The following is a 20,893-nucleotide window of genomic DNA, read 5'->3' on the forward strand; positions in this document are numbered from 1 at the left end:
TGTTGCTGGGTTGCAGAATATATGAGGGATTGTAAGGCATAAAAAGATTGGAAAGGTTGTAAAAATGCACATATGTATATCAGATTGCTTATTGTCTGGGGTGAGGAAGGTGGGAAGGAGGGAGAGAATTTGGAACTCAAAATGTATTTATTTATTTTTAATTTTTTTATTAAAACCCTTAGCTTCCGTTTTGGAGTCAATACTGTGTATTGGCTCCAAGGCAGAAGAGAGGTAAGGGCTAGGCAATGGGGGTCAAGTGACTTGCCCAGGGTCACACAGATGGGAAGTGTCTGAGGCCAGATTTGAATCTAGGACCTCCCATCTCTAGGCCTGGCTCTCAATCCACTGAGCAACCCAGCTGCCCCCAGGAACACAAAATGTAAAGAAAAGGATGTTTAAATAATTTTTTAAAAGTTTGTAAAGGTTTTGATGGGAGATGGGGTAGAGGACAAAGGGCTTTGAATGCTAGAGAATTTTATATTTGATTCTAGAGGCGAGAGGGAGTCACTGGACTTTGCTTAATAGGGGAGGTGACATGGTCAAATATGTGCTTTAGGAAGGTAATTCTGAGAGTTGAATGAGGAGGGATGGACTGCAGTGGAGTGAGACTTGTGGAAGGAGACTAAGAAGGGGTTATTGCAATAGACCTGAGGTAGTGATGGGGGCCTACCAAGATGGTAGCAGTGTCATTAGAGAGAAGGAAATGTTTTTGAGAGATATTTCCAATTCCAGTCTGTGCTATTTCAACTCCCACACAGTAGAATGGGAGAGACAAAACTTGAACCTGCATCCTGAATCCAAGGTCAGCTCTCTATGCCACAATACCACAGTGCTTCTCAGGGGCAAGTCATGCAGATACTAATGAAAGAGGGGAAATATTTCTTGCTTTCCAGGTAAGTTATACACACATGGCTCAGACTAGCAACAAGGAATTTAGTGATAAAATGTATAAGTGTATATATTTGATATATGACATATAGTGATATACTATATATAAATATAAATAAAGCAAAGTACTTGTGCTAAATGCTAAAATGATGTAACATTTGGAATATATTATTTTTTTTTTTTAAATCCTTACCTTCTGTCTTAGAATCAATACTATGTATTGGTTCCAAGGCAGAAGAGTGGTAAGGGCTAGGCAATGGGGGTTAAGTGACTTGCCCAGGGTCACTCAGCTGGGAAGTGTCTGAGGTCTGATTTGAACCTAAGACCTCCTGTCTCCAGGCCTGGCTCTCAATCCACTGAGCTACCCAGTTACCCAGCTGCCCCCTGAAATGTATTATTTTTAAAGGTTTTTGCAGCTTCTACTACATATTAATTAGCACTACTTTGTTATCATTTTGAACTTGATAATTCTTGATTGTAAGAGAGGAAAACAGAATTGGGAATAAAATTCTGTCTCCCCACATTTTCTTCTAGATTTTAGTTATATAGCCCCAGTTATTGCACAACAAATAAACAAAAGGTTTATATTTTAGGTTATAAAATCCATTAGTATAGGTTAAAAGAGTCATAAAAGGACATACCTTAAAAAATAAATGTAAGATGCCTTCTTCTCCTCCATAAATTAGTCCAGAAGCAACTACATAGGTTGAAAATTTTTTGTTCTATTAAATAAAATACAAAAGTTATAATATTATAACCTAATACTCAGATTATATAGTGCAAAAAATTGGTACTTTAGAAGGTGACACAGCTCTATTAGGATACAAACTATGAATTAAGGTAAAATAAGGTATACTAACAAAATGCTTAGAGAAAGGAAGACAGGAAAAAGAGGGAAGAAGTTAATGATAATAGTAACCTACATTTATATAATATTTTAATAAAAGGTTACAAAGTATTCTGCATGTATAATTTCATTTGATCCCAATAACAATCTTTTATTTTATTTATTCCCCAATTAAAATTTTTTTGTTACATAAACAGTTTTTGACAATTGTTTTCTGATATTTTAGAATTCAGATTTTCTCCCTCCCAACCTCTGACCTCCCCCCAGGCACTGAATACTCTGATATAGGCTATACCTGTACTTTCATTTAATACATATTCCCACATTGCTCAAATCATGATAGAAGACACATCATAAATCTAATAAAAATTTCATGAAAGAAATAAAGTGGAAGAGGTTATGCTTTGATCTGTATTCAGACTCCAATAGTTCCTTTTTTGGCTATAGATAGCATTTTTCATCACAACTCCCTTGTGGTTATCTTGGAGACTTGATTTGCTTATAATGGGTTAGTCTTTCACAGTTGGTCATTTATGTTTATTATATTTGTGTTACTGTATACATTGTTCTCCTGGTCTCTGCTCACTTCACTTTGCATCAGTTCATTAAGTTTTTCCAGGAATTTTTTTTAACTCACTCTATTTATTATTTCTTGTTGCACAGTAGTATTCCATTGCAACCACATATCACAACTTGTTCATTCATTCCACAAGTGATGGACAACTCCTCAGTTTCCAATTCTTTGCTACGACAAAAATAGCTGCTAAAAATATTTTGGTATAGATGGATCCTTATCCCTCATCTCTGATTTGTTTGGGAAATAGACCCAGTAGTAGTATTGCTGGGTCAATGGGTATGCATAGTTTTGTGGCCCTTTGAGCCTGGTTACATATTAAACTCCAATATGACTATATCAGTTCACAGTTTCACCAACAGTGTATTAGTGTCCCAATTTTCTCACATCCCCTCCAGCATTTATTGTTTTCCCTTTTGGTCTAGCCAATCTGATAGGTTTAAGAGATAGGTATTTGAGAAATGAGACCACTGTCAGAGAAACTTGCTATAGTTTTTCTACAAAATTTGATGTTTTCCTTTTAATCTTAGTTGCATTGGTTTTGTTTGTGCAAAATCTTTTTTAATTTAATGTAATAAAAATTATCCATTTCATTTTTTGTAATGTTTTCTATTGTCTATGTATTGTTTGGTCATAAATTCTTCCCTTATTCATAACTCTGACAGATAAACTTTCTGTGTTCCCCCAATTTGATTATGGTGTTACCCTTTATTTCTAGATCAAGTATACATTTTGACTTTATCTTAGTGTGAAATGTTGATCCATGCCTAGTCTCTGCCATACTGCTTTCCAGTTTTCTCAGAAGATTTTTTCAAATAATGAGTTCTTTCCTAAAAATCTTGGGTCTTTGGGTTTATTGAACACAAAGTTGCTAATGGAAATCAATTGCCATGTGTTGATTACTTAATCTATTCCATTGACCCACCACTCTATTTCTTAGCCAATATCAGATTGTTTTAATGATTAACACTTTATAGTATAATTTGAGGTATGGCCAGGCTTCTTTCCTTCATATTTTTATCATCAATTCCCTTGATGTTATTGACTTATTGTGTTTCCAGGCAAACTTTATTATGTCTTCTATAATCATTGTCAGGAATATTTAATAAACATTAATTATTGACATAGTTTCAGTCAGTTAATTGAAAGAGTCCATCCAATTCTAGTGATGCCTAACTTACTTTGTACTTCTAAGTAATAGTTTAGGCGTTGTGGGAATCTGGTTTAGCACTTCCAAGTCAACCTGTTACAGGGCAACATAGAACTGAATTTATTCCCATGAATCTAACAAAATATAAAAATATATTTTAAGCAGTATTGATTTACTTATTTTTAAACCCTTACCTTGTCTTAGAATCAATATTAAATATATATAACAATAATATTGTTAAACCAATATTGAATATTGGTTCTAAGACAGAATTGCTGGAAGGGCTAGGCAATTGGGGTTCAGTAACTTGTCCAGGGCCACACAGCTAGGAAGTGTCTGAATTTACATTTGAACCCAGAACATTGTATCTCCAGGCCTGGCTCTCTATGTACCAAGTCACCTGGCTGTTTCTATTAATTCATTTATAATGCATAATACTGCTTGATTTGTATTTAATGAGGGATGTATCTCATTGAAACCAAATGGGTTATCATTTAATCAACCCTCTAAAGTCCTTTGGTTATCATTCTTTTTTTTAATTTAAAATTTTTTTACAGGTCTGCATTCTCTCCCTTCTACCTACCCTATCCCACTTTCCCACACTGAGAAAGTGAGGAAAAAAACCCCATTGCAAATATGTATAGTAAAACAAATTCCTATATTGGCAATGTTTTTAAAAAATGTTTCAATAGTCATTTTAAATTCATTATTTATCTAGAGGTGGAGTGAAGGGTTTCAGTAATGACAAATCATGAAGGTATATTTCAAAAGCTGATGCCAATTAGCAAGGCGTTCATGGATCAGACTTATCTGGATATATTCTAATATTTCACATGGTTGATAAATACTAAATCTTTCTATTGCATTGGGGTAAAATTTTGTTGGGCTTAGAAACTGTACTTTCAAAGAAACGAAGCTGCAGTTGGCAGACAGGCTGAAAAGGTCTTTTTGAATCTCTAAGGCCTATTTTTGCAATCTGAATAAATTTTGACAGAGTTCCAGGAAGAGGAAGGTTTAACTTAAGTCAGGAAGGACTTTCAAATAAGCTTCTTCCTTGCCATCTGGATGAACTATTGTTTTACCACCTGTTTCATTATCTTTGTAATTGAACTTGCAATATTTTATAAAAACTTCTGGCATTTCCTTTGTTTGAAGGATACCCTGAAACCCCCAATGATGTGAAAGATAAAATAAACTGGTCAGAGACAAACTCTCTCAGACTTGTCTCCCTGACACCTGCTGCATCTTTCTCTGTGTCTCTTGTCTCTTATTTTCTCTATGCGTCTGCATTCCCAGTCTTAAACCCCTTTCCCATTTATTTTCACAGTCTTTGGCTTCCCTCCTAAGTGATTAGAATCCATGCAGGATTGGGGGGGGGGTGCTGGACATCTTTGAAGAGAATGTTTCATCATGAATCCTTTGGCATTGTGGTTGGTCATTGTGTGGATCAGCATTCTTAAGTCTTTCAAAGTTGCTTGTCTTTGTAATATTGTTCTCACTATAAATTATTCTTCTAAATTCTGCCGATTTCACTTTGCAGCAGTTCATACAAGTCTTCCTAGATATTTCTGAAACTAACTCCCTCATTATTTCTTATGTATAATATTATGCCATATTCACATACCTTAATTTATTCAACCATTCTCTAACTGATGGACTTTCCTTCAGTTTTAATTCTTTGTCACCATGAAAAGAGTGCAATAAATATTTTTGGAAATTGAGGTCCTTTTTGAGGTATCAATTTGGTTATAATTTCCAAAATTTCATTAATTTTTCAGGAGACTCCATGTCTTGTTTCTTCCCATGACTTTTTGAAAAAGTGACCAATCATTCATTCTTTTTTCACAGCTCAATCATGTCTATCAAGTAGAAAAGAAACCATCTTATGATATATCAAAGAAGATAATTGAAGTGTAAGATTCCATGAAGATAAATTGATTCTCTGGTGGTTTTACTCAGGTCTTCTGCCTTTTTCTTTGTCCCTTTCTCTGTCAGCAACTGAGTATCAAGCAATTTCATCCTATTTCTATGATCCTTCCCCTCCTCTCAAGCCCTGGGAGGGTGAGTTAGGTACTTATAATGGATATGGAATTGTCTCTAGGACATGGACAGAAGAGGGTGGGAAAGAGACAGCTTTGTGTCTTTGGCCTGTTTCAGGCTTGCATTCATGCCAGAGCTGGTGTTAGTTCTGGCATAAATAGATGCGGGGCATTGACCATTATGCCCCCTTCTTCAGAGGGAATGTAATTGAGTTTGGGGAGAACTGAGGGAGGAGGAGACAGGACAAGGGAGCCAGTGAAATTAGCTCCTTGTACCTCTTATTGAGGTGTGGGCACATCAGTAGAGAACTAAATGTGAAATGAGATCAAGAGACTCTGAGGCTAGATGAATGTGAGCCTGACAGCATTCCATTTCCCAGTTCATTTTGGAGGACAGAAATGTATTCATGTTGGAAAGAGAGAGTCCAGGGTTCTTGATTCCAACTTATCTGCAAACACTAGGTTACCTAACATATTAGTATCAGGGCTTCTCTGAACTCCTAGAGGGAAGAGATTGAATACTGCTCAAGGGAGGCAACCTGGGCCTCATTAACCCTGGTTATTCTTGGACAAGTATAAGAATTTAAATTTAGGTTTTATGCTAAATGTGAGAGTTAAAAAGTAATATTGTGGTTTCGATTTAAAAATATTAGAGCTTAAGTCAAAATGACTTTTAGCAGCTTTATTTACAAAGAAGTGGAAAGAGTGAAAGTGTAAATATAGATAGACAGATTCCTATGGCTTAGCCCAGGCCGGGGCTTCCCCAAGACTCTGTTCTCCACATGGATTTCCCAGTAGTTCTCAACCAGAAGTTCCGGTGGTGTCTTCAGTCAGGGTTCTACCAATGCAGGCTCCTCCATAGCCAAGGTAGGAATCTCAGCCACTCCCCCAGCAAGCAGATGCAGGATCCAGGGGAAAAGTCTCCTTCAAGTCAGAAAAGGAATCTAGAATCTCTCTAAATGCCAGGAAGAGAAATGAATACGAAACCATGCTAGTTTCTTCTTTTATCCTTCCCCCCCCCTTCCTGTCACTTCCTGTCACTCCCCCTTCTTCACAAAAACCAATGACAGTCTTTCAATTTGCTTAGCACTGCCCAAGAGGAGGGGGAGTGGCCTTTGGAGGTGTGAGCTTACTCTAGTAAGTGACTTGTGAACTCTCATACTTAATGGTAAGTAGGGGTGCTTTGAGTTCTTGATTTGATTAGCTAAACATAGACAAAGGGAGAGTTAATCCTACCTTCACACAAGTAAGTCACCAGTGCCACCACCACTGCAACATTGACATGGGTGCCAGTGGTGATGAAAAGGATGGCCAGGAAAAGGGCCTGTCAGGAAGTCATGCTGGCCAGGCAAAAGTCCCCTTTGGAGATTGCCTTGCTTGTCCTTTGTAAAAAGTAGAAGGCAGCAATGCCCAGGGGCCATGGAACAGAAAGCATGGAGAAGATGGTGAGGCCAAGGTGGTCCCAGGGTGGTAGATAAGGAAAACATCTTCACTCTCACTGGCACTGAAAGAATCACTCTCATCATTATCATCTTCCAACTCTAGAAACTCCTTTTCAACTTCAAAGCATATTGTCTGAATAATGGCATCTTCCTCAGCCTAGCTGGGTCTCTGGACTCCTTCAGTGGTGCTGGCCTGGAGCTCCTTGCTCTCTGTGAAGTTAGTTCCATGGTTATCACCTTTACACTCTTTTTCTTTGTCCTTCATCAGGGGGAAAGATGGACTCATACAGTGCCTCTATAGCTAGTTGCATCTAACAGTTGATGGACTTTGGTCTGGCTAGTACTGCCCAAGGGCCAGGAATAGAAAGCTTCACTTGGAAGTCCCAAGTTGGAAAGTCTTCATGGAAAAAATATGGACTGGGGAGATAATCATTAATCTTGGCCAGCAATGGATTAGGCTTTAGATAGGCACTAAATGAACATTTAAAAAATTTAATATGACTTACTTTTGACATTGATCTATTAAAAATATCTTAGTAAACACTGTAAATTCCAAATACTAATTATAAGTGAATAAGACATTAAATTTGAATTAAAGTAGTGATGATGGTGACCCATTTCAAGACCTGGCAGAGTCAAGGGTAGTATAGGACTATTAGGTAATAAGCTGATCTGGGCAATTTATTCAATAATTCAGGTAAAAGTAAATTTGGTGAGGTAAATCAATAAATGAAAAGAACAAATATTGCCACAGAAATGAATATATTATTAAAGTTTTTTCTTTTGCTTTTTAGCATCATTAATTGTAGTCTTATGGGCTAATAACATTTTTTTAAGAGCTAGAAGGAAACTGAGAGGTCATCTAGTAAAACTTGCCAAAGAGAAGCCTGAGGCTCAGATATTCCTTATAGATACTTCTGTTTAAAACATGCTCTTAATTACAGCAAATCCCAGGTATTATCTCCTAAATAAGATCTTTAATCACACAAAATAGTTGAGCCTAATTATATACACAGTAATAAACAACTGGAATCTATGCACATATACTGGGCAAGAGGTTAAATGACAAGATATACTATCTCACTGAGGTGATACTGCGGGTAGAGATATAGATCTCAACCCATTTATACCTGTCCATTCATTGCATGACTCTTGTTTTTTCTTCTCCTAAGGTGACCACAAGTGGTCAACTCAACATTCTGTGGATCTTCTTCTCTTTCTCCTGATATTATAAGAACACGAACAGAGTAAATGAACTGTCTTCTGGGTTCTCCTACTTCCTAACTATTCTTCATTATTTTTATCAAATTATCAAATTATTTTTAGCTAGATCATTACCCATCTTCTGCTCCCTAAAGGTATTTGTTGGGGGAAGGGGGGGGGAAAGTCATTCAAATAAGTAATTCAAATCAGCTGTGACTTCTGATCACACATGTACAAATCCAGTGACTACAAGAATGAAGCATTCCCCCATAATGAAATTTTTAAGTAAAGAGAAGAGATTTTGACATTAGATACTGTACAACCCATCTGTTTACATGCTAAATGGTTATAAATTTAATAGGTGGTTGTAATTGTTTTGATGTGTGTGTGTGTGTGTGTGTGTGTGTGTGAAGTCACTGTAACTTTTTAAGTAAGCTCTCTGCTTGCCAGTTGAAAGTTCTTTTTTTTCTGCTATCTGAATTCCTAAATTCTCTGAGAAGCCATTTCAAAAGTCACTAAAGTAACAGTTGCCATCTCCAAGGTCATTCCCTAAGATAGTAGTGAGAAATTGTACTGGGAAGGCTGTCTGTCCTGAAATAACAATTGACTCCCAACATTGCTGAATGTGTGCCAAGGGATAGGTAGCCTAATAATACAACTATTTATCTCCAGGCAGAAAAAGAGTTCTTGAACAAGTAAGGGATAGAGAGGATCATTGGCAATAAGGGGAACAATTTAATTACATAAGATTGAAAAGATTTTGCACAGACAAAATTAGAATTGTTAGAATTAGAAGAGAAACAATTAAGAGGGGAAAAAATCTTTACCAGCAAATTTCTCTGATTAAAATCTTACATCCAAATTATGAGCAAAGGGCTTTAAAAGAATGTATACCTTTTGATCCAGCAATACTACTATTAGGTCTGTATCTCAATAAGATAAAAAAATGGGAAAGGACCTATTTATACAAAAATATTTATAGCAGCTCTTTTTGTGATGGCAAAGAATTGGAAAGTAAAATTTAAATTGAGGAATGGCTGAACAAATTATGGTATATGATGGTGATGGAATACTATCCTGCTATAAGGAATGATAATTAGGATGATTTCAGAAAGAACTGGAAAGACCCACATGAATTAATAAAGGGAACCAGGAGTACATTATACACAATTATTGAACTATTGTGGAACAATCAAATGTGATAGACTTTGCTACTAAACAGCAATACAATGACCTAAGACAAATTTGAGGGACTTATGAAAAAGAATGCTATCCAAATTTAGAGAAAGAGCTGTTGGAATAGAAATGCTGATGAAAACATCTGATTTTTCACTTGTTTATTTGGGTAAATTATTTGAGATTTTGGTTTTATAAAATTATTCTCTTACAAAAATGAATAATATGGAAATATTTTTTGAGTGATTATATAACCCAGTAGAATTGCTTGTCAGTTCTGGGAGGGGGGAGGGAAGAGTAGAGGGAGACAACACAAATCATGTAACTTTGGAAAACTTTTGTGTAAATTTGTTATTGGAATAAGATGAAGATAAAATTTTTAAAATCTGATATCCAAGAGATATAGGGAATTTATACAAATATATAAGAACAAGAGTCATTCCCTAAAAGATAAACAAAGGATATTGGCAAGTAGTTTTCAAAAAAAAGAAATGAATACCATTAACAATCATATAAAAATACTCCAAATTGTTAATAATAAAAGAAATGTAAATAAAAATACTTTTGAGGTTCTATTTCATATTCATCAGATTGGCAAAGATGAAAAGAAATGAAAATTACAATTGTTTATAAGATATAAGAAGAAAGGAACACTAATACACTATTTTATTTATTTATTTTTTTAAAACTCTTACCTTCTGTCTTAGAACCAATACTATGTATTGGTTCAAAGGCAGAAGAGTGGTAAGGGCTAGGCAATGGGGTCAAGTGAATTGCCCAGGGTCACACAACTGGGAAGTGTCTGAAGCCAACTTTGAACCCAGGACCTCCTGTCTCTAGGCCTGGCTCTCAATCCACTGAGCTGTCCAGCAGCCTACTAATAATACACTATTAAAAATTATTTATTTTAGAAAAATTTTCCATGATTACATGATTCATGTTCTTTCCTTCCCCTCCTCCCTCTCCACTTCTGTGGGCAACAAGCAATTCCACTGGGTTTTATGATTATCATGGTTCAAAATCTATTTCTATATTAATATTTATAATAGAGTGATCATTTAAAGTCAACATCCCTAATCATATGCCCATCAACCTATGTGATCAATCACATTTTTTTTTTTCTGCATTTCTACTCCCACATTTCTTTCTTTGGATATGGAGAGTGTTCTTTCTCATAAATCCCTCAGAATTGTCCTGGATCATTGCATTGCTGCTAGTAGAGAAGACCATTACATTTGATTGTGCCACAGTATATCAGTCTCTGTGTACAATGTTCTCCTAGTTCTGCTTCTTTCTCTCTACATCAATTCTTGGAGGTCTTTCCAGTTCACATGGAATTGCTTCAGTTCATCATTCCTTTCAGCACAATAGTATTCCATCACCATCAGATACCACAATTTGTTCAGTCATTTCCCAATCGATGAACACCCCAATTCTCCAATTTTTTTGCCACCACAAAGAGCACAGTTATAAATATATTTGTGTAAGTCTTTTTCCTTATCATCTCTTTGGGGTACAAACCCAGCAGTATGGCTGGATCAAAGTGCAGGTAGTCTTTTAAAGACCTTTGGGCATAGTTCCAAATTGTCTTCCAGAATGGTTGGATCAATTCGCAACTCCACCAGCAATGCAACTAATACACTATTAATAAGTTATGAATTAGACCAATAATTATGGGAAAATTTTAGAAATATAACCTAAAAGTCACTGAATTGTGTACATCCTTTGACCCAGCAATATTATTATGCATTTTTCTTCATGAGATCTAAGAAAAAAGAGAAAAAACTCATTTGCACAAATTTTTATACATATTTATATACCATACATAATATCATTTATTTATATATAAAGCAATGAAGTAAAACAAAATAGATGTCCATCAATTTTTGTGGGAATGCTGAACAAATTATGCTTTGGGAATGTAATGAAGCATCTTAAGAAAGGATGAAAAGGATGGATTTAGAGAAACCTGAGAAGACTTATATGAACTAATTTAGAGTAAAATAAGCAGAATCAGAAGGACAACTTATATAATAACTATGATACTGTAAAGAAAAGAATTCTGGGGGATTTCAGTTTCTGTAGTCAAGATTAGCAGAATAGAAGCAGGGAAACTCAAAATTACCATGAGAATACTCTCCAATCAGTCTTAAAATAATGCTACGAAATTAATATGGGAGTGAAAGAACCAACAAAGAGACAGAATGAAGCAATTTTAATGAAGAGAACAACCTGAAAGATAGGCAGAGAATCTGGGACACTGGGGTGAGAGGGGAATACAGCCAACAGGAGTCTACAGCAATGAATAAGAAACAAGCCATGAGAAAGCCCTTACCACCTTACTTCTACTGTTTTAGGTTCTGAACCTGGGTCCATGCCAACATTCTGCCTGGGTCAATAGCAGTCCAACCCAATGCCCACTCTTTAGCATTCCAAGCAAACATATGATGAGATCTGGAATTCTAGACCAGATCAGACTGTGCTGTGAAGCCTGATCTGTGTGGGCCCAGGGCAAGGCCAGGAGTCCCAGCCAGGGCTTATGAGGACACAGATCCCAGTTTGAGGTAATCAATAGACCCTAAGTTAGGGTCCCTCCCTCTATCCCTGTCAGATACAGTTCCCAGGGTGCTGAATTGAGGAAACTGGTTGACCCTAGCCAAAACTCAAGGCAAAGCCCCAGGGCAGGGCAGTCTGTTGTATGCTGTGTGCCTGACCTGATTAAGCCCAAAGTGAGACCAAAAGCCTACACCCAAGCCTGAGGCTAGAATTTGAGCTATGATCAGTCTCAGGAGGTAACTGAATCAATAGTGGGGGGGTGGCTTTCAGAGCTCCTAACCCACAGGCTTACCATCTTAGAAGAATTGAAACTTTCAGAAATCCAGAAATAAGGCTAAGGAAAGCAACAAGGAAGGACTGAAGTTTAAAAGGGTGACCTAACCTTCCTGAGAACAGAGCCAACTTTTTAAAAGGTTGGGAAAATTAGGAAACATAAAAAAAACTCCACCTAACCATAGAGAATTTTTATGAAGACAAAGAGCAAGGCACAGACACAGAAGGGGACAATGAAAGCAAAGTAAACATATGCAAAGTCCAAAAGAAAAATATGAATTGGACTCAGATTTTGGAAGAACTCATATAGGATTTCAAAAATCAATTAAGAGAGGCAGAGGGAAAATGGAGAAAAGAAATGAAAGCAATGCAAAAAAATGGGTCAAGTGAAAAAAGGAGGCTCAAAAGTGGACAGAAGAAAATAATTTCTTAAAAATTAGAATTGGGTAACTAGAAGCTAATGACTTCACGGGACATTAAGAAACAATAAAACAAAATCAAATGAATGAAAAAATAAAAGAAAATGTGAACTATTTCATTAAAAAAGCAACTGACCTGGAAAACAGATCAAGGAGTGCCCGAATTTAAGAATTAGTGGACTACCTGAAAGTCATGATAAAAAAAAAAATCCTGGACATCATAATACAAGAAATTATGAAATAAAACTTCCCAGATATTCTTGAACAAGAGAATAAAATAGAAATTGAAAGAATCCAAAGACCACTTCCAGAAAGAAATCCTCAAATGACAACTTCCAGGAATATAATAGTTAAATTCAAGAGCTGCCCCTCCCCCCCCCCCTGCAAGCAATGGAGAAACTACTGTAAGCAGCCAGAAAGAAACAATTCAAATACCATGAAGCTACAATCAGGATCACATAGGACTTAGCAGATTCCACATTAAAGGATCAGAAGGCATGGAAATATGATATGCTGGAAGGTAGATGGTCTAGGTTTACAATCCATAGTCACATATTCAGCAAAACTGTGTATATTCTCTCAGAGGAAAAATGGTCATTCAATAAAATAGAAGATTTCCAAGTATTCCTGTGGAAAATACTAGCTCCAAACAGAAAATTTGAAGTCCAAACACAATACCCAAGAGAAACCTAAAAAGTTAAATAAGAAAGAGAAAATTTAAGGAATTCAATAAGGTCAAACTGTATGTATTCTTACATGGAAAGAGGATATAATAATTCTTTAAAATTCTTATTAGCAGTAGATCAGTTATAAGGAGTATACCTAGAGGGTAGGGAAGTAAGCTGATTATGATATGATATGCAAAAAAATGAAGGGGTGAAAAAGAAGATAGCACTGAGAGAAAAGGGAAGGGAGAAATGGAATGGGGTGTAAACCTTAAAATTTCTTAGACTTATGAATGTTGGAAATTTCACCATTGGGAAATTTCATACTTGGAAAAAATTTCCTACTGATAGTAAGAACTCTATTGGAGTGTGAAACCCCTTGGCATGGGAGGATCCTTCTCCTCCCTACTTAAGACTACTTTAGGACAGAAACCTTTTGCTAAACAATGGAAAGGGCTTTGACCTATGCTTAAGCATAGAACAGGAAGTTCTTTGAGTCATGATTGATTTTAGAATTGATACAATAGAGATACTTGGAATGACAGAACCAGGTCTTGGAACTTACAATCTCCACCCTACTCAGTCTAACAGGATTTAGGAAGGGCTGTAGCATAGATCAAGATTTAATTATTTGAGAATATGACCTACAACCAACATGTGCAAAGGAAACAGACCTCTGGGTGGTCCTGGGTTAAGCTAGAGCCACCATTGGCACAGGGGAGACATCGACAGTGATTGGTAGATGTGAGAACTGAGGGGAGGGGACTTAGATGGTTTCCTTAAAGATAGAGGGGTCTGAGGAGAGAAGGAGGAGGTTTTGCTCTGAGCGAGGTGGCTCTGAAGGAGGACTGAGGAGGTTGCTCTGTGGCAGGACCAGGAGAGAAGGCTGGCTCTGAAGGAGGAGAATTCTCTGGAAACATTTCTTGAAAGGAGGCTCTCTTGAAGGTGGAGCCTGAGGTTGGCATGAGAAGCCTTACCTAGAGAGATCTTGGGTGAGTGATAAAACCAACTGACTGATTTATTCATTCTTATTCCTTTCTTACTTTCTCTCTTTTTCTATTGATTAATCAGTGTATTATAAATTAAATTTCTCTATAAAACCCAGTTGGCTTGGGCATATTAATAAATTGGGAATATATTCCCTGGCGACCATTTTATATTTATATAAAACCAAGACACAGTAGAAAACATATTTCAGTGGTCATAATTGATATATATATTTCCCTTGCTCCCAAACATTTTAATTATCACAGGGGTAAATTATCTAATCTAAAGAGGCATGGAAAACTATTATGGTGGGGGGCAGCTGGATAGCTCAGTGGATTGAGAGCTAGGCCTAGAGACAGGAGGTCTAGGTTCAAATCTGGCCTCAGACACTTCCCAGCTGTGTGACCCTGGGCAAGTCACTTGACCCCCATTGCCTAGCCCTTATCACTCTTCTGCCTTGGAGCCAATACACAGTATTGACTCCAAGACGGAAGGTAAGGGTTTAAAAAAAAAAACAAACTATCATGGTGGAGAGGAGGATGAGGGTGGTGATAGGCAATGCTTAAACTTTACTCTCATCATAAATGGCTCAGAGAATGAATAATAACCATACTCATTGGGGTAAGCATCCTATCTTACCCTAAATAGAATTAGGAGGGGATAAGACAAGGGAAAGGGGACTGGCACTAGGAGGGAGGGAGAAGTGGGGGGATACAAAAAGCAAAACACTAGTGAGGAAGAAGAGAGTGAAAAGGAAAAAGAGCAGGATAAAAAGGGGAAAATAAGATGGAGGGGAATGCACAGTTGGTAATCATAACTGTGAATGTTAATGGGATAAACTCACTCATAAAATGGAAACAGATAGCAGAGTGGATTAAAAACAAGAATTCTACTATATGTTGTTTATAATAAATACATTTGAGGCAGGGTGACACACAGAGTAAAGGTACGGGGCTGGAGTAGAATTTATTGTTCACCATCTAAAGTAAAAAAAGTAGGAGCAGCAATCATGATCTCAGACAAAGCTAAAGCAAAATTAGATCTGACTAAAAGCAATAAGGAAGGAAATTACCTCTTGTTTTAAAAGGTCTCATAAACAATGAAGTATTGTCAATGCTAGCCATATATGCACCAAATGTTATATAGCCTCTAAATTTTTAAAGGAGAAATTAAATGAACTTCAGGAAGAAATAGGCAGTAACACTTTACCAGTGGGGGATCTCAGCTTCCCCTTTTCATATCAAGATAAATAAAATAAACAACAAAGAAGTAAAGGGAGTGAATGAAATCTTAGAAAAGGAAAACAATTCCGAAAAAATTAAGGACTCTGATCAATATGACAATCAATTATGATTTTAGAAAACTGATAATGAAGAATGTTTTCCACCTTTTGCCAGAAGGGTGATGGACAAGAGGTACAGAAGGTGATATACATTTTCAGTTATATACAGTAAGTAGATTTATTTGACTAAACTTAATTGGTAGAAGGGAGAGCTTTTTGGGGGTAAGAAAAAAAGAGAAGAAGAGATAGTTCTCCCCCCAAAAGAGTGTTAAGTAATCTTTTAAAAATTACACAAAAGAAAGTAGAAGGAAAACTCAGAAGGGGACACTGAAGGGGGCAATGTTGGTGCTACCACACTAACTTTACTATATACTTTAAAAAATAAGCTGTGCATGACAAAAATTCATTGTTTCATATGCAGTTCTTTTCTTCTTTGTTCACATTTGTTGATATTTGCAAAGTTAAAACAAATAATAATAATATAACATAATAATCACAACAATAAAAAAAACATTTTATCTATAGGTAAAACATATTATCTTGAAGTCAGGAGAAGATGATACAACTTAAGGATCATAGGAATCCCAGAATAAAAAAGTCAAAAGACTTCCATACCATAAAGCAAGAAATAATGAAAAAAAAATGCCTAGAATTTCTGAACACACACACACACACACACACAAAATGCTGATGGAAAAACCTGCAGACTGACTCTAGAAAACAAACATCCCTATGTTGCAAACATTCCAATGACAAACAATAAATTCTGTAAAGTTACCAGGAGAAATAGATTGTTGCTCCTGTCCTAGAGGGTGTGATATGGATGAGGAACCAGCAAAGGAGACTAAGGAGGAGCAGTCATACAGGAAGAAGGAAAACCAGGAGAGAGAGATATCATGGAAAACTCAGAAGGATAGAACATACAAGAGGAAAAGATAACCAACAGTAGTCAAATGCAACATAGATCAAGAAGGATGAAGATTGAGAGAAGACTGTAAGATTTAGCATTTAAGAGATCATTGCAAACTCTGGATATGATTCTATGAATTCTTGAGAATCCAGAGAACTGCCTTTCATTGGGTAATACTAGTTCATTTTCTTTCATGTTATAATACTTGTTTAGAGTGCCCTAGTTTCTTTCCGAGGTATTATTCATGATTCCTTATTTGCTAGTTTATCTGCTTGTAGTAGGCTTTAATTAAAGCTTTTCCTGGATTTTTTCATCTTTCACAGTTTCTTTTCTCTTGATCCCCTTTCACTTGCTTCTGGATTCTCTCTTTATTTTTTGATGCTGTGACAAAAAATTCTGGCTCAGGCTTCTTGCAGACACTGTACTAGGACAAACACTTCCCTAGTTTCTATCTTAAATTTCCAGATATTATTTCTGGATACTAGAAGGTCATACTACCTACTGAAGCTTAAAAAAAAATCAAGGAAGAGGAATAAAACTTCAGCTTTAGTTTTGACTCTCTCACCTCCTGGTATAGCCATCCTTATCTCCCCCTTCTATTGTTTGCTTCCAGATGTGTACATCCATATCCTCTCCTACTTTCTGTAAAATTCCATCATTCCCATGATACTTGTGTATTCATATTCTATATAAGGTTGCTGAAATTGATATCTGGCTCATTAACTTTGCATACAGTTAAGTTTGTAGTCAGAGTGTAATAAGAACTTATAGTACTATCTCTACATCATAGACTCAGTGATTGACAATACCTAATCAATTAACCCTGTCATAATTTTTATCTTGATTACCACAGCTTCCATTCATTCACAGATCTCCAAGGCCAGGTCACTGGGTGGCCTCAGTTCCATTTTGCAATATATTGATTTATGAGAACCCAATTCTGATTACTCTTTAGAGGAAAAGGAATCACCTAAATTGAATTTCTAGTCCTCTTTCAGTCCTGGTGCTCATTTTCCTCTCATGGCTCTGATTATGGGATGCATCTTTTGCCCTGGAGAAGCCTTCCACTACTTCAGTTACTTTTCCTTTCTGTGGGCAGAATCAACCCATGTTATCTTTTGTGGGGCAGATGTGGAACAACCTGAGGCTGTGTCACTGACATCAGAGATCCCTATAGACAGACTGAGTCACAAGTTTGTGACGTGAGTGTGACAGGTATAAAGTTAGCTAAAGTTAGGGTTGCAATATGAGAACTCAAGAGTATTTAAGTTGTCTTATATTAATTGGTATTTTTTTTCTTTTTAAGGCTTGGAATTTGGAGAAGAATTTTTAAAATAATATTTTCCCCCTAAATTACATGAAAAAATAATTTTTAACCATTTGTGTGTGTGTGTGTTTCAGACAAATTCTCATCCAATCTTCCTCCCTGAATTGGCAATATGATATTGATTTTACATGAGTAAGAGTATAAAATATCTTTCCATATTAGTCATTTTGTGAATGAGAACTCAACAAAAAAAGTGACGAAATAAAATGGAATATAGTATGTCTCAGTCTGCAGACTCCATCAATTCTTTCTTTGGAGGTGGATGTTGTTTTTTCATCATGAGACTTTGTGAATTGTCTTGGATCATTGTATTGCTAAAAAAGCTAAGTCATTCATAAATGTTCATCATATAATATTGCTGTTACTGCATACAATGCTCTCCTGGTACTGCTCACTTCACTTTGCATCAGTTCTTGTAGGTTTTTCTAAAATCATCCTTCTTCTCACTTCTTATAGCACAGTAGTATTCCACTGTAATCATATACCACAATTTGGTCAAGCATTTGTCAACTGATGGGCATCCTCAGTTTGTTTGGAGAAGTTTATGAAAAATAATTACTCTGGAATCTTGCTAACTCACTTCTCTGATACTAAAGATCATTTTAGCCTCATTCTCATCATACCAACACTATGACATTCTGTCTCTTTTCTCCCCCAAATCCTTCATAAGGGTACAATCCAATCTGCCAGTAGTTTTCTTCTAGATATCTACATTGTGTGGCTAACAACAGAACATATTGGATAGATAGTGACTATCCCATCTTTTCACTATGCAGCTGGTGCTCATTCTTTTCTGATTATATATATCTTGGATGACATCTTTTGTGCTACTTCTTGAGTAATTTTTGGTTGTAATGTATTATAGCTCATTCATACCCATCAAGTACTTCTCTAATAATAATAATAATAATAATGAGTAGTAATAATAGCTACCACTTATGTGGTGCTTTAAGGTAATATACTTTACAAGTCTGATTTTATACTAACAACAACCCTGGGAGATAGGTGCTGTTATTTCCATTTTACAGAAGAGGAAGGTAAGGCAGATGGAGATGAAGTGACTTGCATGGTCACATGACTAATAAGTGAGTGAAGATAGATTTGAATCTTCCTGTCTTTAGGTCCATTTACCCTCTGGCATAAATGCAGAGTGTTTTGATATGTGCAAATGTTAACTTCATTCCTAGTATGCTAAATGTAAGATTCTTTTCCAGTGACCAATTGTGGGTATGCTACTAGAGAAATTATATTATATCGATCCTGACATTCTTAAAATTAATAAAACCAGAGAACAAAAGGAAGTCATGATTAAATGTAGGATGTTGCACAGGTTGCCTTTGGAGAGGATTTAGTTTTATCATATATCCAAAGTTAAAAAGAAATGTCATTTCATGGTACATTATGTTTGCTATTGCTCTGTTCATGATGAGAATTTACAAAAAAGGTACATGAAAATAAGTGTAGCTTATGCCTTAACAAAATTGCTAAGAATGAGAATATAGAAAAATTCAATGAAGAACTCAAATAAGACTCTACAAATGAAATCAGCATATATTTAAATTCTTAGTGACTTCCAAACAAGGATGAACATGGGAAGGATAACAAAAATAATATACTGGAAATCATTATTTGTAAATAATGAATGAGAGATGTCAAAGTCTTATAGACTATCCAGAAGCCCTATGCTTAAAAATCATAAATATATACCCAGAAATGAAAGTTGGAAACTAAGAGGCATGAATAACACTGAATAACAAAATGAAATTGATTTTATTTGTAACAGAGAGGAAACAAATGGTTATCATTGCTTGAATCATTTCCAAATTAACTGTCTATGAATAGTTAGGATATTGACTTATTAGAGCATGGACAAAAATTAATGCCAGTTAGGGGACAGGAAAAAAAAGATATATGGCACATAATTGAGATAACTCCAATCTGCCCTATTTATTCCACTAATGACAAAAATAAAATGAGAAAGAGATAATTTTCTTAGGGAGTATAAACAATATAAATCAGTGATGGTGGAGCCAACATGTTCCAGAGTAGGGGCAGAAACTCATTTGAGTTCTTTTAAATTACCATCTAAACAATTTTGAAACAATTGAGCAACAGAACCAACAACAACAACAAAAAACCAAGGTGAAACAATTTTCCTGCATATGACAACTTAGAAGGTTGACAAGAAAAGTCTGTCTCACTGGGATGAGAGTGGATCACAGTCTGGTTTAAGCAGTACCCCAGAAAGCCAACATAGGTCTTGAGGATGACTGAATCAGTGGTAGGAACTTCCAGAGTTCTCAACCCAGAAATAGTAAGGGAACTGATCAACTGGTCAGAAAGAAATTACAAGAGATGCTCTGCTAGCACTGGGTGTTGTTGCGTTGTCCATTTGAATATCTGGGATGTAGGCCAGGTCACAGTTCTAATGTGAGGATAAGCACTAGCATACTTGAGCATACAGTGGCAGGAGCCCTTGTCACAGTTCCAGGGAGGAAAAGAGTGCTTATAGTCATTTACATCAATTAAAGCACAAGACAGATGGACAATAACCACACTTCTTCTTAGATCATAGGACCCTGAAAGAACTGAAAATTTATAAGATACCAGAATTAGTTCTGAAAAAAGAAGCATGAAAAAACATGAAACCTGGGACAGTTCCCCCTCTACCTTAGGAGTAGAGCCCAATTTTAAGATGAATTAAAGTTAAATTAAGTCAATAAATAGGCTAAGTAAATGGAAAAAATAATAGACATATTCATTTACACAAAGAACCTAACCAAATAAAGATATGATGGTCATAGGGAATACTAAAACAAACTCAGACGACAACAACAATAATATCAAAACAGCTACAAGCAAAGTCTCAAAGAAAAATGCAAATTGTTGTTGCCACCCCCCCAAAAGGAATTCCTATAAGAGCTGAAAAGAGATTTAAAAACTCAAATAAAAAGTTGAGAGGAAAAATAAATGAGAGTAATGCAAAAGAATGATGGAAAAAGTGTTAACAGCTTAGTATAGGAAGCACAGAAAAATGGGAAAAGATGTACAAAAATTCAATGAAGAAAATAACATCTCAAAAAGTTGTATTTGACCAAATGAAAAAGAAGGTACAAAAAGTTCCCTGAAAAAAATAATTTCTTAAAAATTAGAAT

General features: G+C 36.0%; 1 protein-coding gene across 2 annotated transcripts in view; it reads right to left on the bottom strand.

The window, feature by feature from the left end:
- Nucleotides 1-20,893, bottom strand: part of AK7 (adenylate kinase 7) — a 147,452-nt gene that overhangs the window by 64,421 nt on the left and 62,138 nt on the right. For both annotated transcript variants that reach the window (XM_001375254.4, XM_056811307.1), the window contains one exon: nt 1,530-1,610. In XM_001375254.4, the coding sequence (XP_001375291.1) occupies nt 1,530-1,610 (81 nt within the window). The remainder of the gene's footprint in view (nt 1-1,529; nt 1,611-20,893) is intronic.

The sequence above is a fragment of the Monodelphis domestica genome, chromosome 1, assembly GCF_027887165.1.
Source record: "Monodelphis domestica isolate mMonDom1 chromosome 1, mMonDom1.pri, whole genome shotgun sequence".
NCBI classification, from domain to species: Eukaryota; Metazoa; Chordata; class Mammalia; order Didelphimorphia; family Didelphidae; genus Monodelphis; species Monodelphis domestica.